The sequence below is a fragment of the Adiantum capillus-veneris genome, chromosome 4, assembly GCF_014529385.1.
Source record: "Adiantum capillus-veneris isolate H3 chromosome 4, ASM1452938v2, whole genome shotgun sequence".
NCBI classification, from domain to species: Eukaryota; Viridiplantae; Streptophyta; class Polypodiopsida; order Polypodiales; family Pteridaceae; genus Adiantum; species Adiantum capillus-veneris.
In genome coordinates this window covers 143,365,124-143,381,880 of record NC_140934.1, presented here as the reverse complement: position 1 = coordinate 143,381,880, position 16,757 = coordinate 143,365,124, and the positions used below count along the sequence as shown (strand labels likewise).

At 42.8% G+C, this 16,757-nt stretch overlaps 1 protein-coding gene across 1 annotated transcript; it reads right to left on the bottom strand.

Moving 5' to 3' along the window:
- Nucleotides 1-11,293: 11,293 nt before the first annotated feature.
- Nucleotides 11,294-16,474, bottom strand: LOC147460089 (uncharacterized). The gene is made up of 2 exons (XM_086509953.1): nucleotides 14,527-16,474; nucleotides 11,294-11,556 (listed from the first exon to the last, which is right to left on the bottom strand). The coding sequence occupies exons 1-2, from the start codon at nucleotides 14,794-14,796 to the stop codon at nucleotides 11,482-11,484; spliced, it is 345 nt and encodes a 114-aa protein (XP_086366079.1). The 5' UTR covers nucleotides 14,797-16,474; the 3' UTR covers nucleotides 11,294-11,481.
- Between the last annotated feature and the right edge of the window lie 283 nt (nucleotides 16,475-16,757).

The following is a 16,757-nucleotide window of genomic DNA, read 5'->3' as shown; positions in this document are numbered from 1 at the left end:
GTCCTATCAGTCTTCCATAGTAGAGTGACAAGCTCTACTTGGTGTTCGGGAGACGTCGTCTCTGCAAACTTGATCTAAGCATGCATACTACTTTATTTTTGTGCACAATGAATAAAAAGAGAGTGTTATAAGACAAAAAATTTGTTCATTTTTAACATTTGTACATTTGCTTACTCTAGGGAACCATTGTAAGCATTGACAAGGTTTAGGATATCCTTTAATTGTATGCCTTGCATCTGCGGGTGATAGGCCAAAGAGAAGTTTAGCCTTGCTCCTAAATTCTCAAAGAGACCCTTCCAGAAATTAATGGTCATTCTAGGATCTCGATCCGACACTATGGACATTGGAAAGCCATGGTACTTGAAGATTTGTGAAATAAAGAGGGTTTCCATTTGATGGGCTTTGATAGTCTTTTTGACAGGTAAAAAATGAGCTTGTTTACTGAACATGTCAACTATCGTCCATATTCCCGTATTCCCATGGATAGACTTAGGCAATCCAAAGATAGAATCCATGGATATGCTCTCCCATGGTGAATTAGAAATTGGCAAAGGTTGAAGCAATCCAAGTTGCTTCCCTCTATCAAACTTCATCTTTTGGCATACCACACATTTAGAAACATACTCTTGTATGTTTGCTTTCATGGTAGGCCAATAGAAATATGTTTCAATCCTCTTTAGGGTAGATTGAATCCCTCTATGCCCTGCATAAGGAGGAGCATGAGATTCATACATTACTTTCTCACGTAGTGAGCTAGTAACGCATAGTCTATTTCCGTAGAGAAGATAATCATCTTGTAAAGTAAATGGTTCCTCTTTCTTCCCTAGTGAAAGGGATGAAATCACATCTCTAAAATTGGGATCAATAGCATACTCATCTATTATAGAACATAGATCATTGTGAGTTGCTATGAAAACCGCATTCACTCTTGGCCATCTTGAGAGTGCATCGGCTACTTGATTATGCTTGCCAACAATGTGAGCAATATGAAAATGAAATTGCGAAAGGAAATTTGCCCACCTCATTTGTTTGTCGGAGAGCTTAGTCTGTGTCATGAAGTACTTAAGACTTTGGTGATCCGTTCGCAGAATGAAAGGAGTCCCCAATAAATAGTGCTTCCATGAGTCTAAGGCATGTAGAACTGCAAGGAGTTCCTTTTCATATATGCCTAGAGATTTCTCAACAGGGTCGAGGCTTCAACTTTGATAGCCTATGGTGTGCCCTTCGTGGAGCAAAAGAGCTCCAAGGCAATCACCACAAGCATCACATTGGACTTCAAATGGCTTTGAGAGATCCAGTAGTGTAAACACAGGTTGAGTGATAAGCTTTTCGAAAGCATTGTTCTCCCTGGGAGACCATGTGTACCTAACATTTTTCTTTGTTAGGTCATGTAATGGTCCTGCTATTAGTGATAACTTTTCTATGAAGCGTCTATAGTATGCGCACATACCTATAAAGCTTCTTAACTCATGAAGATTCCTTGGTTAGGCCATCCTTTTATTATCTTTAACTTTGATGCATCCATTTGGATGCCATCTTGAGAGATAATGTGACCTAAATACTCAATCTCTTGTAAGAAAAATTCAATTTTCTTTCGATTAACAAAAAGTTTATTCTCTCTTAGAACTTGAAATATTACCTAGAGGTGTCGCTTGTGTCTGTCTAATGAATTAGAGTAGATGATGATATCATCAAAGACCACTCCAGTAAAGGTTCATGAGGCCTGAATAGCTTCTCCATCAAGCAGTTGAATGTGGCTGGTGCATTGGTCAAGCCAAAAGCCATGACAATGTATTCGTAAAGACCAAACATAGTGCGAAATGCGGTCTTTACAATGTCTTGATCAACTATCCTTATTTGATGATAGCCACTTTTTATGTCAATCCTACTGAAGTATGTGGACCCTTGTAGCTTATCAAATAGGTCTTCTACCCGTGGAACGGGAAACCTATTTTTGATAGTGATCCTATTTGGTACTCTATAGTCAACCCACATACGATATGTGCCATCTTTCTTTTGCACTAGTAGCACAGGAGAACAAAATGGAGATGAGCTAGGCCTAACCATGCCCTTGTCAACTAACTCATGCACTTGCCGCATAATCTCCTCTTGTTGAGCTTGAGAAACTCTATAAGGAGGTTTGTTAGGCGGTGAACTTCCTAGAAGAAGTTCAATTGCATGGTCATCATTACCTCGTTTAGGAGGTCGCTCACAAGGGATGTCGTCAATAAAGACATCTTGAAACCCCTTGAGAAAATTGGAGAACTCTAATTCCTTTTGATTGTGTATATTTTCTTTTGTTAAAACATTAGGTTCATTTTGAGAATCTTTAACAAAAATCATGTACACGGAAATAGAGCTCTTTATTGACTTGTTGAAAGCTTGTGTATGTACAATGGGTATAGTGTTACCCATTTCCTTAGGATCTATATACATATCTTTTTCCCTAAACTTAAAGGAGATTCTCCTTTTAGGGAATTTAACATTGGCAGCCATGCGATCAAACCATGGTGCCCCTAGGATTACATCCTCATGCTTGAGAGGAGAGATAAAGAAGTCCTCTTTGTCCACATAGCTTTGGACATGGAGCCTCAATTTTCCGATTAAGGGAGTGACTGAAGCTTCTTGCCCCTTGAAAGCATCGTCTGTGGGTAGGACATCTCCCATCACGTAGGCTTGTATACCTAGCTTGGTGGCCAACTTTATAGCTATAAAATTATGAGTAGAACCAGGGTCAAGGAGAAAAGAAGCATTATGTTCTCTTACCTTTCCCCAAGCATGGCATAGTAGAGATCCTTTGTGGTGAATTTCCTCGTCTTGGATTTCGACCAAGGGAGCTCTAGGAGGTTCATGGCGGGTGTTCTTTTGGGGACAAGCCCGGCACGCATGCCCTTGTTCACCACACTTGAAACACCGGTTATCCTTACGATAACGCTCAAGCTCTTCAGGAGAGAGTTTTTCTTCTGCCTTTGTAGACTCCCTTCTCCTTAGCTTTGTTGGAATTTCCCTTAGGAGACTTTTGGACATTGTCCTTCCCCTTAGGCTCATTGGAACCCTTGTTTTTAGGGGGCTTAGAATTCCTCTTAGCCCCTGTTTGGAAATTGAATCAAGAGGCTACCATAGTATGGTGTATAACCGCCGATATGGTGTGTGGCCTTTGGGAGTTGACATACTCCGCCATTTCTTCGATTAAGACCGCACAAAGTTGCTGCTTTTGCTCTCCAAAATCCAACATTTTGAAGACAGTGTATTTGAGTTGTAGGTACCAAAACTTGTCTATATATTTGTGGATGGATTCATAGGGAGAGATCTTCAAGCTTCTCCATTCGGTGAGTACTTTGTCTTTGGCATCGGTGGCCAAAAATTGCTTCATAAGGGAAGCTCTTAAAGCTTTCCATGTTCGTGGAGCTTCACCGTTGGCCCATAGACTAGACCACCATTGCCAAGCGGACTTTTGAAAGTGTATAGCTACATGGTGTAGCTTAGAGGACTTCGTGAAGCCCTCATCTCCAAATGCCGCATTGAATTGTTGGATAAAGGCCAATACTTTGTCTGTAGCACCAAAAGTGCCATCCTAGGTAAGGAAAGAGATGCTCTTCCCTCCCTCTTTGAACTTCTTGAGCTTGGACGACCTCTTCCATGTGGCATAGGATTTTCTATGGCCTCTTCTTTTTTATGGTTCAAAGGTTGCACCATCACTTTATTCAGAAGATAAAGAATTTAAGGAAGATGGAGAAGAGGGTGATCTCTTTCTTGCCTTGATCTTCGTTGTCTTGACCATCACATTTATAAGAGGAAGAGGATGAAGAAGATGGAGAAGAGGGTGTCCTCTTTCTCGCCTTTTTCTTCTCTTGGTTTTTGTCATCCCTCTTTGAAGTATGGTGTGGAGACATATGCGATGGTCTTCTCCATTTTGGAGGTGATGGAGAGCGTTTAGCACGCCGTCTTTGTGGAGCCATCTCCACCAAGGTGGCGGGAGACTCACTTCTTTTTCGTTCCTTCGGTGGAGGCTCTTGAATTGTCCTTTAAGAAGAAGATGCGTCATCAAGGAGCAAATTTTTGAGCCCTTCATAGGGATCCTCTTCTTCTTCCCGAATCGGAGAGAGACCTCTTTTGGAAGTCTCACAAGGAGGCTTCCTAGGTGTTCCCTCGTCATGCTGGGGAGCTTGAAGAATCCCATGAGCACGAAGCTGCCGTTGCACTTCACTTTGGAGGGATGGATTGCCCATAGCTTGTTGAAGCATAGAAACAAGATAGTTAACAAGCATCGGGGCATCATTAGTAGCTTGCTCATTAGCAAAATCAAAGTTATCAACATTAATTTCACTCTCTTTACTATTGTCAGCCATTCTAACAACTTTTAGGTGTAAACTTTTTAGGTGTTATTTGGCACTTCAAGCCCTAGTTTCTACTCCTCTTTACCCCTTTAGAAAAATCACTCAAGCTACTGTACCCGTGGCTCGAATACCATTAATTGCAAGGAATAGAAGAGAGGGTCGTTCAACACCAAAATAGCACTGGATCCTGTCAAGCTTCTAATAGCTCAATAGCGGTTAGCGCACTGCAAGGCTGAAAAATCCATATTCTACTTACTCACATGCAATTAATAGTACCAACCATTTATAGCTAGCTTGAGGACCTCCCTTCTTGAGCAACAAAAGAGAAACCTTGTGCTCTGATACCAATGTAACATTAAAAGGTCTAGTAACTTGTGTGTAGCGAAAAATAGCATGAACATAGTGAGCATTTCATTAGAATAGCTTCCTAATAAGAATAACAGGAGTGCTTGGGTGGAAAGAGCAACAAAAATCATAACACCTAGCTAGATAGTACATGAACAATACTTCAAAAGAGAGATAAATTAAGCAATTGACAATAGTTGAGGACCGGATTCGCATGGAGCCGATCCCCCCTCCAAAAAGATGTTTGTATTATGGTTTCTCCCATCAAGAGAGACATTTTACAATACAATTCTTTGTGTTCCTTCAATACTAGCTAGTGCAATGAAGATGGAAACTTCATGCACTAAGAAAAACACTTATCAAACACAACATCAATGCCCTCACGGTCTCAGACCCAAGACCTCACACACCTTCGAAGATGGTGAGAGCTAGCGGGGTATGATAGTAGATTGAGAGGAAGAAGGAGTATTCTTACGAGAAAGATACACATTTCCTCACATAATCACTCATATTAGCATAGATTAGCTTAGTAATTAGCATGGTAGAGGAGATGAGCATGCATTGAAGCTTGGCTCTTGGTTGGATTTGCATCACAAAGCCAAGAGTTGTTGGTGTAGGCCTCCCTTCTCACAAGCTTGGAGTAGGTGGTAAGCTTTCCATTAAAGCTTGAGAAGGAGAGAGAGTCTTATTTTCTTCACACATGAGAGTGTCTGAGTGTGTGTGTGTGTGTGTGTGATAATGCCTTGCAAAAATCATCCCCCTCTCTCTCTTGGTCGACCCCTCTTGCTATTTGCTCTTGCTAGCATCCTTTTGGACCTCCCCAGGCCTAGCCAATGGTAATTAAGCAGCATAAGTGATAGCCTTCTGACATGTGTCCCCCTTTCCCCTTTTGTGAGAGCTTTAGGTAATTATTTAATTCAACTAAACTCTCATTGGACCCCTTTGCCTCCTGGCCAATAGGAATCAGGCAAGCCATTGGGCTGTTGAATGCTCATTGGTCCCCTTGGGAGACTGGCCAATAGTCTTCTAGAGAGCTTAATTGTTATTGGTTCTTTTATTCAGTGTTTTTAAATTAATTAAACTAGATTTACTCTAGCCTAATTCGCATTGGTCCACCTCCAAGGCCATCCAATAGGAATTGGGTACACCTTGTGGGCATCTGGGCTAGGGAGCTGACATGTGTCCCTCATTCCCTTTGTGTAAAGGGAGCTTGTGTGTGTGTGTGTGTGTGTGTGTGTGTGTGTGTGTGTGTGTGTGTGTGTGTGTGTGTGTGTGTGTGTGTGTGTGTGTGTGTGTGTGTGTGTGTGTGTGTGTGTGTGTGTGTGTGTGTGTGTGTGTGTGTGTGTGTGTGTGTGTGTGTGTGTGTGTGTGTGTGTGTGTGTGAGTTTCTCTCTCATCCCCTACTTGCAAGGCTCGCCCCCTCCTATGTAGGGATTGATAAAGAATTTTTGTGACACACACTAAGCATCCAATTTCCCTAGTGTTTGGCCTTTGGGCACAACCTTTGAATTTTGGAACCTTAGCATTTTGGAATTCTTAATGGGCTGAACCTTAGGGTCTTTTAAGCCCATTGTTGCACATGGCTCTTTTACAGATGGCCCCCCCCCCTTTGGATCCCTATTTTCCCTCCTTTGGATCCCTACTGTGGCCGGTGTGCTAGCTTAACCAATTTCTAGCTTTTTCTCCCCTGGCACTTCCCCATATTAAATGATCGGTTTAACATGAGAAAATCATTTAAGAGAATTAGATATTCATTATTATGACATTTGCTACTAACAATATGTTTGCAGATTTTGTTATCACAAAAGAAGATGCCATAATTGATGGTTTCTTCTCTAGATCCAATGAAGATGAACATAATAGTATAGACGAGCTTTCTGATGCATGTACCCCTTTAGAGGAGATTCTAGGCGAACCTTTATAGTGCTATAGCATGGATGTAGATGAAGAAGCAGACGACAACATTGATGAGTTTGAATATTGTCTAGATCATTATGATTGGGAACACGTTGGAAAGGGGAGCAAACCCAACACACTCCAAACTTTCCTCTCTATAGCCTAGGGATTAACCCGCACCCCTAAAAACACACAATCACATACACCAATACACAATCTGCAAACTGCAATTGCACATACTCCCCTTCAAACACCACCAGCTATACACACTCACACATGAGCACTTCAGCACAATAGACCCAACAACAAATTATCACCTGTATCCCACACATTGATGCATAGACTCACCTAATCATGTAAACATACTCACATCGGGAGGCCTCACACATCTCAACCGCACACAAACCCACACCCAATCTGCAACCACAATCACTCTCTCCCTCTCTGCCTCAGCACACACACACACACACACCCGTGTGGTCCGGAGCCAACGCTACCATGGACTAGCACAAGACAAGATGAAGGAGCAACGTGATCCGAGTTGAGCAGTCGCATAAAACATAAAAAAATCATGCATCAAAACACATATATATGCGGGTACCATGATGGCATTAACCGCCACTACAATCCCTGCTTTTCATTTGCCTCCATGGAGGTTCTCCACAATTCCCCAATCCTGGCCCCTTCTCTAGTGTTGACCCTCGGCCTCCTCAGGTATGGAAGCTCCTCTCTGTATGGAGCCTGCTTGGCCCTTTACCTCTCTTCAACCGGTCAACAAGCCTCCTCCTGCATATGGTGCCGCTCTGGCGATCCCAATTCACAGCACGCCAGCCCGTTTCACCCTTGACTGGATGCGAGGCCTGCATAATAGGTCATCAGCCCTCCATCATTGGCATCTCTCATCCCTCAAAGGCCTACCTCCCTAGCATTGTGTAGGCGTTCTTGCCCTCCGTCCACAGCATTGTCATCAACCCTTGGCGCACCCGACTCCCTCCTTATCACCTCGACCTGCCTATGAGCATCCCTCTATCCCCCAACAGATGGCGGCCTCCTCATACAGTAAGCAACTTTTTTCTCACCTGCTCCAAGCCCTGCACTCAACCCCCAATGTAATGGAGCCGCCCCCTGTCAAGCTCCTCCTACTGCCACCCCTTGGGGGCACCTTTTTTTCTGCCTATAGCGCAGCTCCGTCGCCCTATTGATGGCGCTACCCCCGCCATGCCAACTGTCGCCCACTATAGAAACCACCAGCTTCCTTCATGTGCCTTGCCCTCCTCATCTCTCCACTTGGCGGCCTTGACCAGCCCGAGAAAGCCATTTTTCATCTTTCAACTCTTAACCATGCTCGCCATGCATTTACTGCCCACTCTCCCTCTATGCCACTAACTGCTCACCATGCATGAAACACCACAGATGGCGCCCTTTCCACCGGGAACTGCAGCACCCTCCTGCTCTACCGGCCATTTGTCCCCATTAGGAGAAATATGAACCTTGCATGGGCCTTGTAAGGAATCCTAATTTTTAGGGATTAAGGCTAATGGTGTGCAGGGTTAAGGGGACAAGGGCATTCAAGAAGCTAGTTTTGAGTAGGCTTTTCTAGCCTTTTTTTTAGACACATGTAGGATGTGGACCTAGGAGGTCACCTTCTCTCTCTAGCTTTTTGAAAGTGAAGGGAGTAAAGAGGTGTGGCCACATCATAAAAAACGTGGATCACTAAAAGCCAAAATTTGACTTTTTTTTAAAAAAAATTATTTTTACTTGTTTTTTACTTAAAACTCCCCCCAACATATATCCATATCAAAAAAGTATTTTTTGATCTTTTTTTAAACTTACAAGCACTAAAAGTCCAATTTTTCAAAAAAAAAACTCCCCCCAAAAAAAAAACTTTCTTCTCTCTTCCTCCTCCCTCCTTTCTCCCTCTCCTCTCCCTCCCTGCCCCCTTATCTCCTCCTCCTCCCCTCTCTCCCTCTCCCCCACTGTCCCCTTTCACGGTCTGGGGCATTGAGCATGGGACATCTCAGAATAGACGCTTCCCATTCTCTACCTTCATCGTCTCCTCCCATGTTCCTCCCTCTCCCTCCCTGCCCCCTTCTCTCCTCCTTCTCCACTCTCTCTCTCTCTCTCCCCCACTACCCCCTTGTCTTCGCCCATGTTCCTCTCTCTCCCTCCCCCCTCTCTCTTTTCATCCTTTGCTTCCTCATGCAACAACTACCATGGTGCTCAAGGACATCACAAATCGTATGCATACATATTTTCTTGTTCGCAACATTTGCACCGAAGGCCGCACGTGAGGGTAGCAGAGGTCATCCCAAGAACGTCGTACCATCGGTGAGATGAATGTTGACGGTTCTTCAATATCTTGCCAATACCATCACATATTTGAACAAAACACCCCTTTATGCAAGGTAACAATATACTTCTTACTTTTGATTGTGTTCTTCTTATCATAAACTTTGAAGTCTAAGGTGTTGCCTCTACTTGTTTTGTAGTGCTTGGCACAAAGGTTGCTTTTATGCACAAATAGTGAAAGGCTGCAGGTTAGAGAGGTCAAGTGTCACCACTTTTCCTCTGAAACAGTCTTCTTTGTTACATCTTGCAGGTAGGTGCTTCAAATCCATGCTTATTAGGGGTGGTAATCTCATCCTAATGTATATTTTTGTATTGTTTATTCCCAGTTAGATAGAAATACTTGCAAATTTGTACAACATATACTTAACAAGTGTCTTCATTATATAGCTTGCAAATGTTGAATTCATACATGTTTTTGTTACAAGGTGACCTATTGCCATGCTAGTTGAGTGGCGTTGTTTGCAAGAATGAGTCAAGGAACTGGCATAACATGAAGCTTTTACGGTGGCACAAAGATCTCCTCAGCGGCAATGTGGCTCCCACTACACCAAAAATCATTATGATAACATGAAGAGATCCCTAGTAGGACAATGCAAAAACTTTTCATCAACAGCAACACACCCTTTCCTAACATGAGGGCACTCCTACCAAAGATATTTTTATGTGATAGGTCACCCCAGGAGCATACCATGTCATGGAATGGACGTAAGAACTATGACCACACTACTCCTTGGAAGTTGTTCACAGATGTATGCTTATCAAAGTTAATGAGAAGAAATTTGGACTTTTTTGTTTGTTGATATGTAAGAGCACTCTAGGTCTACCATATTTTTATCATGCCATGCATTAACAAAAAGCTTGTACTTGTCATTTTAGGGCCCCAGGGACCCTCAACAAGAAAGGCCACAAGGTACAAGATTATTTTAATGCATGGCTATGAGATAGAACTAGGCAGTTTAATGTGTTCATAGCAACCCCTCCCCCCCCCCCCAAATGAAAGATGCCTAAACCTTGTATCATGCTTGTCAACCATTTTTTACTTCCTTGTGTCCATCCCCTATTCTTGGAAATATCTTGGTCCCTATTTGTGCCTGGATGGGCATTCTACGCGCCGTTGTGGTCCCTCTTGTTGAGGGTGCCTTGGGCTTCAAAATGACAAATAGGGGCTTTGTTTTAATGTATGTCCATGAGATAGAGTTGTAGTGTTTGATGTCCGGAGTATTCACTATGTAAAATTTTCCTATATCATGTGTGTTCACCACAATGGATTGAAAGTAGCCCTTATAGGCCTTACCTACACATGTTTCTTTAACTTTACAAGAATATAAATTCCTTTCTGTTGCCACATGTGCTATGTTACATATACTTTAGTGAACTCCCAAGGTCAAAGGCCTCACAAATTTTTTGCACTCAGAACATTTAGCACTAGAAATCAACCAAACAAGGAGCCAATTTTTACTTCCTTGTGTTCACCTCGTGTTCTTGGGAATGTTTTGGTTAAGCCATTTCTTTGGTATTTAAAACCACATGTGACCCCTGTTGTTATAGTATCCAACCAAAGGTTTCTTGAGTAGCAGTTATGTAGGTTCTAGTGATACATATCTTCTATGTTAACAATGCATGTATCTATAATTTATGTTTACACTTTCTCTATCCAAATGAGCTACATAGTAAAAATCAAATCCCCAATTCAACAATTAAGTTCACAAGGTGATAGCTATTGCTATGATCTTTAACAATACCAAATAAATAGCTACCAATAGCCAATGAATAGGGATATTTAAGAAGGTTTGATATCAAAAACTTGTCAACACTACTCAAAAAGGTGGAAACTCAAAGGCTTTATAATATATATGATGAAACAAGAATCAATAATAAGTCACCCCTATATATCTACACCTCCATCTCAAGTTGTCATTTCTCTAAGTCAAGCTTGGCATAGGCATAGTATGGAAACAATAACATTTTGGAAAGCAATAATTTAGCTTTCTCAACTTTTGAAATGTTGCTATTGATATATATTCAACATCCCCAAATGAGGACATCTTGACAAAGGTTATAATCCACTTAATAAGAATAACCATTAGTGATTAAACTGAAATCAAAATATTGCATGAATTTCTTCATGGTGGAATGATTAAGACTTGAAACTTCAAACATCTTACAGGCAAATCAAAATATCCATAAAAATCAAACAATATTTCTCAAATCTGTATGAAACTCCAGCTAGTAATATAAATTAAATACTCTCACTCAGTGCGACACCATTTAACAAAAAAAAATTATATTGCATTTATAGAAGAATCCAGCCTCATAAAAATAATTACAAATGGAGACAACGTTGTTGCTGTTAGCCTTCTCTTACAAGTATTTGTCTCTCATCTAGAGATTCATATACACGAGTATATATTTGTGTGTCTATGACACTAGGGAAGATAGTAGTACTATAGGGATGGCTTTTCTAAGAGCTCCTAGAGAGTACCTATTGGTTCAAGATTCTACAAAATTCCTACTATTCTTATCAAAATCTTTTAACACGGTAGTGAAAGGTTCCTCACGGAACAAAAATAGGATGATTTCCATCTCTGCACATGGTTGCTTGCTCATGTCCTCTCAAAACAAGTTGACTCTGTAAGTAAACAACAGATTATGTGAGCACAAAGTTATAAAGTACAAAATGATATCATTCTAATAATCTAATGACAACTATACAAAGAATAAATTATAAGAAAAATCTTTGATGACTCTCCATAGATAACACAACTTACTTACATTGTGAGACTCAATCACATGCTACAAAACTATAGATGGCGCACCAAAGCCATCAACAAAATAGCACCACCCAATGTTATGAGGTGTGAAGCCTAAACATTGAAATCCATAAAGAGGTTAATTCCCTCCACCGTGATAAACTTAAAGATGGAGATCATCTTAAGCTCTAAATGTAAGCTACAAGGGTAGTTTTCTCACCATTCTATCTTTATGTTGGAAATGAATCCTTGCAATGCCCATGCACTATCCACACCTCCTGTTCTTGTGGTATGCAAGTCATGTGAGTTGATGCTTTTTCCACCTTCGAGAGTAGAGGTTTCCATGTAGTGCGAGTGAATGAAAGTAGAAGGAGGAGAAACTTGTTTCATGCTATAATGGAGGTGAGAGAAGGGAGAGGAGCTAGCTTGGTGTGGAACTATGTGGTGGGCAAGGGGAAGAGATAGGGGAGAAGCTTACTTGGTGCTACAATGGAGATGGGAGAAAGCTAGTAGAGAGATAATGCTGAACTATAGGGGGTGCATGTGGTTGTTGCAGCCATGGAGAGCTTGGAAAAGGGTTTGTAGAGAGAGAAAATCACTTTTTAGCTATAGAATAGGTTTGGAAAGACTTTGGAGGGTGGAAAATGATGTTTTGAATTTTTTTGGAAAATTTTAATTTTTTGAAATTTTTTAGTGCATGTTTTTTACTTTTGGAGGTCAAAAATACTTTTTTGACCATGAAATAGGTTGGGGGACCTTTTAAGGAGAGAAAACTTGAAATTTGAAATTTTTTGAAAATTTGAAATTTTTTGAAAATTTGAAATTTTTTGAAAATTTGAAATTTTTTGAAAATTTGAAATTTTTTGTGTATTTTTAAATCCGGGCCAAAAAGTGGGGGAAAAAAGGTCAAAGTGGTCCCCCCCCCCCCCTCCGTTTCCCCTAGCCACCTCCCTTACCTTCTCACTAGGTAAGAGGCCATTAAAAGGTGTAAGGCTACCTTGTCCCCCTACTTTTTTGAGGGTATAGAGTGTGTCCACCACCCTCTTCCTATTGGCTGGCCTCTAATTAACCTTAATCCCAAAGGGCCCCTAGAGGGTTCATATTTTTCATAATGCCTCCTGCAACCTGCAGTGGCATCATCTTTTTCATGCAATAATAGTCCCCCTTTTACAATGTTCACTCCAAGCTTTACTTCAAAAAAATCCTTGTAGCTTGGCCCCATTTCACACGCTCTGATTTTGCATGCCAAGAGAAACCTCGACTTGGCCACCCCGCACACCTTCAAGCCTCCGTATGGCAAGCATCCCACCATGATAGCAACCCGCAGTCGGTCATCCATGTATAGATTCGCATCCCTTAGGACGATGACCTTTGCTCTTGTGCCAAGGTCAACATGGCCATAAAAAAACACATGTAGCTCCGCATAGACAATATCGGGGCATCGAGATACCCGACAACAAAGTGATGATTGTCACGACCATCACAATCTTGGATCTCGGTGAACTTGTCTACCGAATTGGCACACATGTCGTTAAGCTTTTGGCTAGTAGAGCTCCAAAAAACCATCATCAACTTGTAAATTGCCGCATTTGACATACATATCCCCACCATACCTGCTCCAATATTCATATAAGTCCTGCCAAAGTCCGATATCATCATCCTGCATAATGTCATGCAAGTGCTGTTGGTTTCTCCCTGTATCAACACAAATTGGGTGCACCATCATTGCCCACCCCCTCGTTGAGCATTCATGCTCAACCATAGCATTATTTAGGTATCAAAAAACTGCATAGAAAGGGAGAACATGATAGCATAATAAGAAGCTATATGTAGTATGTACAACTGTATAGATAGATAGAGAGAGAGAGATTTTATCAGTTGTAAAATCCCCCCGGATCAAATGGAAAGCCTCGAGCTTTCCCAAGCGCAGTGTAGGCCCCTCCTGGGTCAAACTGATGGTTTTGAGCATTACCACCCATCTGTAAAACATATACAAACCATTCTCCCTTTGCACCTGTAAATCTATAAGCCAATCATGCATGTAGTTGTCCGCACCATAAACCTTGAACAACCTGGACCCACAAGTCTTCCTAGTACAGAAAATGAGTCTTTCACCCACCTTCAAAGCAGCTGCACCATACATCATTATGCTCTTACCTGCTAGAGGGTTCTCTATACCATAATCTGCATCCAAAAAGCTTTGCAAACGGTGCAAAACTGCTTGTAAAGCAATTGTCAGAAACATGACCACCAACAACATGGCACAAATCTTTTGCAACTTGTCTTCTGATGGAACTTCTTCTTGGAGAACCAAGACTCCCTGCCTCTCAAGAATATCCTCTATTGTATGTCCTTCAAATGGCACACACTCCATACCTGACTCGCCATGCCAATCTTCGTCCACCATAGCCTGTGATGCTTCATCTTCAACCACTTCGGGTGAGAGAAAATCGGATTGCTCAATCATTTGCTCTTGAATGTCAACCTGCGCTTCTAGGACCGCTTCTACAACCATATCATTTGCTAAGCAAGAAAGAAAGCCATGATCTATTACCTCGTTCTATGGTATGTTGACATCGTCCACACCTTTTGGAATGCATTGCCACTCTTTAACACAATCGGTAGGCCAAGGTTGCCTACCCCCTGGCTAGCTTTTGTCTGTATAGCTTCGACCATTGCTTTGCCAACAACTTCAAGCCTTTCCTGTGATATTTTCACATCTTCATTTTCTTCTTCATGCATACACACTTTGGGTAGGACAGTATCCTTGCTAGCGGGGCTAACAGACTCTTGTATAGCAACACACCAACTGGAGGCACAAATTGAAATGAAGAACCAAAACGGCTTACCAATGATGAAGCAGCTATTTCTTTGACTCTTGAACTCTCCTTTGGCTTCATGCCATGATGCAAATCCGTTGTTGAGCTATATCCATAGTCTACTGGCTCCAACAAACCCATCTCTAGCTTCCTCTTTACTTTCTTGCTCTTTACCCTCGCCAAGCAAACCATTTGCACATAGTCCTTTGCACCACCACACTCGACCTTCTCCTTGATTCGGGGGGATGCAAGCATGCTAGAAACTACTCTCGCTTGAAATGATCTCCATTTTTCACACATGTAACAATAGTTAGTCTCTCCCAAATAGATTCAAATTTATCCAAAAACAAAGAAGAATCTTCACTTACATCCTGATTTAGCTTGCTCAATTGCTCACCCAAGTCCGATGGAGAACCCTGCTTCTCAAAACCTTCAACAAACCGCTTGCGAATCTCGCTCATCGACTTCCGATCTGCAACCTTCAATCCTTCAAACCAAGCTTTGGCTCCTCCTTGCAGAACCAATGGTAGTGCCTTCAATTTGGCCTCATCTCCACAAATTCTCATCTACAATAGGTATAGCTCCAGATTGGAAAACCAATATGTAGCCTCTTCTTCTCCAACAAGCACCAATTCGATATCATGCATCATCTTCAGGCTTTAAATCTTCAATAAGGAGCAATCAGTAGGTCCTCACTGGGGGCACCACTGATGGAAAGGGGGAAGGGGGAACAAACCCAGCACACTCCAAACTTGCCTCTCTCTATAGCCCAGCAATTAACGTGCACCCCTAACCACACAGAATCACACACACCGATACACAATCTGCAAACTGCAATTGCACATACTCCCCTTTGAACACCACCGGCTATACACGCTCACACATGAGCACTTCAGTACAATAGACCCAACAACAAACCATCACCCGTATCCCACACATTAATGCATACACTCACCAAATCCTGTAAAAACACACTCACATCGGGAGGCCTCACACATCTCAACCACACACAAACCCACACCCAATCTGCAACCACAATCACTCTCTCCCTCTCTCTCTCTGCACACACACACACACACTCGTGTGGTTCAGAGCCGATGCTACCAGGGACTAGCACAAGACAAGACTAAGGAGCAAAGTGATGTAAGTCAAGCAGTCGCATAAACCATAAAAAAATCATGCATCAAAACACATATATATGTGGGTAACGTGATGGCGTTAACCACCACTACAATCCCTGCTTTTCATTTGCCTCCATGGCGGTTCTCCACAATTCCCCAAGCCTGGCCCCTTCTCTAGTGTTGACCCTCAGCCTCCTGGGTATGGCAGCTCCTCTCTGTATGGAGCCCGCCTGGCCCTTTACCTCTCTTCAACCCGTCAGCAGGTCTCCTCCTGCATATGGTGCCGCCCTGGCGATCCCAATTCATAGCACGTCAGCCCGTTTCACCCTTGGCGGATGCGAGGCCTGCACAATAGGTCATCAGCCCTCCATCATTGGCGGCTCTCAGCTCTCAAAGGCCCTCCCTAGAACTCTGTAGCCGTTCTCGCCCTCCTTCCACAGCACTATCATCAACCCTTGGTGCACCCGACTCCCTCCTTATCACCTCGACTTGCCTGTGAGCATCCCTCTATCCCCCAACAGATGGCGGCCACCTCATACGGTAAGCAGCTTTTTTCTCACCTGCTCCAAGCCCTGCACTCAACCCCCAATGTAATGGAGCCGCCCCCTGTCAAGCTCCTCCTACTGCCATCCCTTGGGGGCACCTTTTTTAGTGCCTATAGCGCAGCTCCCTCCTCCTATTGATGGCGCTACCCCCGCCATGCCAACTGCCGCCCACTTTAGAAACCGCCACCTTCCTTCATGCGCCTTGCCCTCCTCATCTCTCCACTTGGTGGCCTTGACCAGCCAGAGAAATCCGTTTCCTCCTCTTTCCACTCTCGACCCTGCTCGCCATCAGTTACTGCCCGCTCTCCCTCTATGCCACTAACCGCTCACCATGCATGAAACACCAGAGATGGCGCCCTTTCCACTGGGAATTGTAGCGCCCTCCTGCTCTGCTGGCCATTTGTCCCCTCCTGCAACCTGCAGTGGCATCACCTTTTGCATGCAATAATAGTCCCCCTTTTACAATGTTCACTCCAAGCTTTACTTCAAAAAAATCCTTGTAGCTTGGCCCCACTTCACACGCTCTGATTGTGCATGCCAAGAGAAACCTCGACTTGGCCACCCCGCACACCTTCAAGCCTCCGTATGGCAAGCA

Excerpts from the sequence above, each read along its gene's own strand:
- LOC147460089 (XM_086509953.1), bottom strand. The coding sequence starts at position 14,796 with ATGTGTGAAAAATGGAGATCATTTCAAGCGAGAGTAGTTTCTAGCATG. Across the intron at positions 11,557-14,526 it reads AAATAGCTGCTTCATCATTG|AGTCAACTTGTTTTGAGAGG; the intron begins GTAAGCCGTTTT and ends GTTTACTTACAG.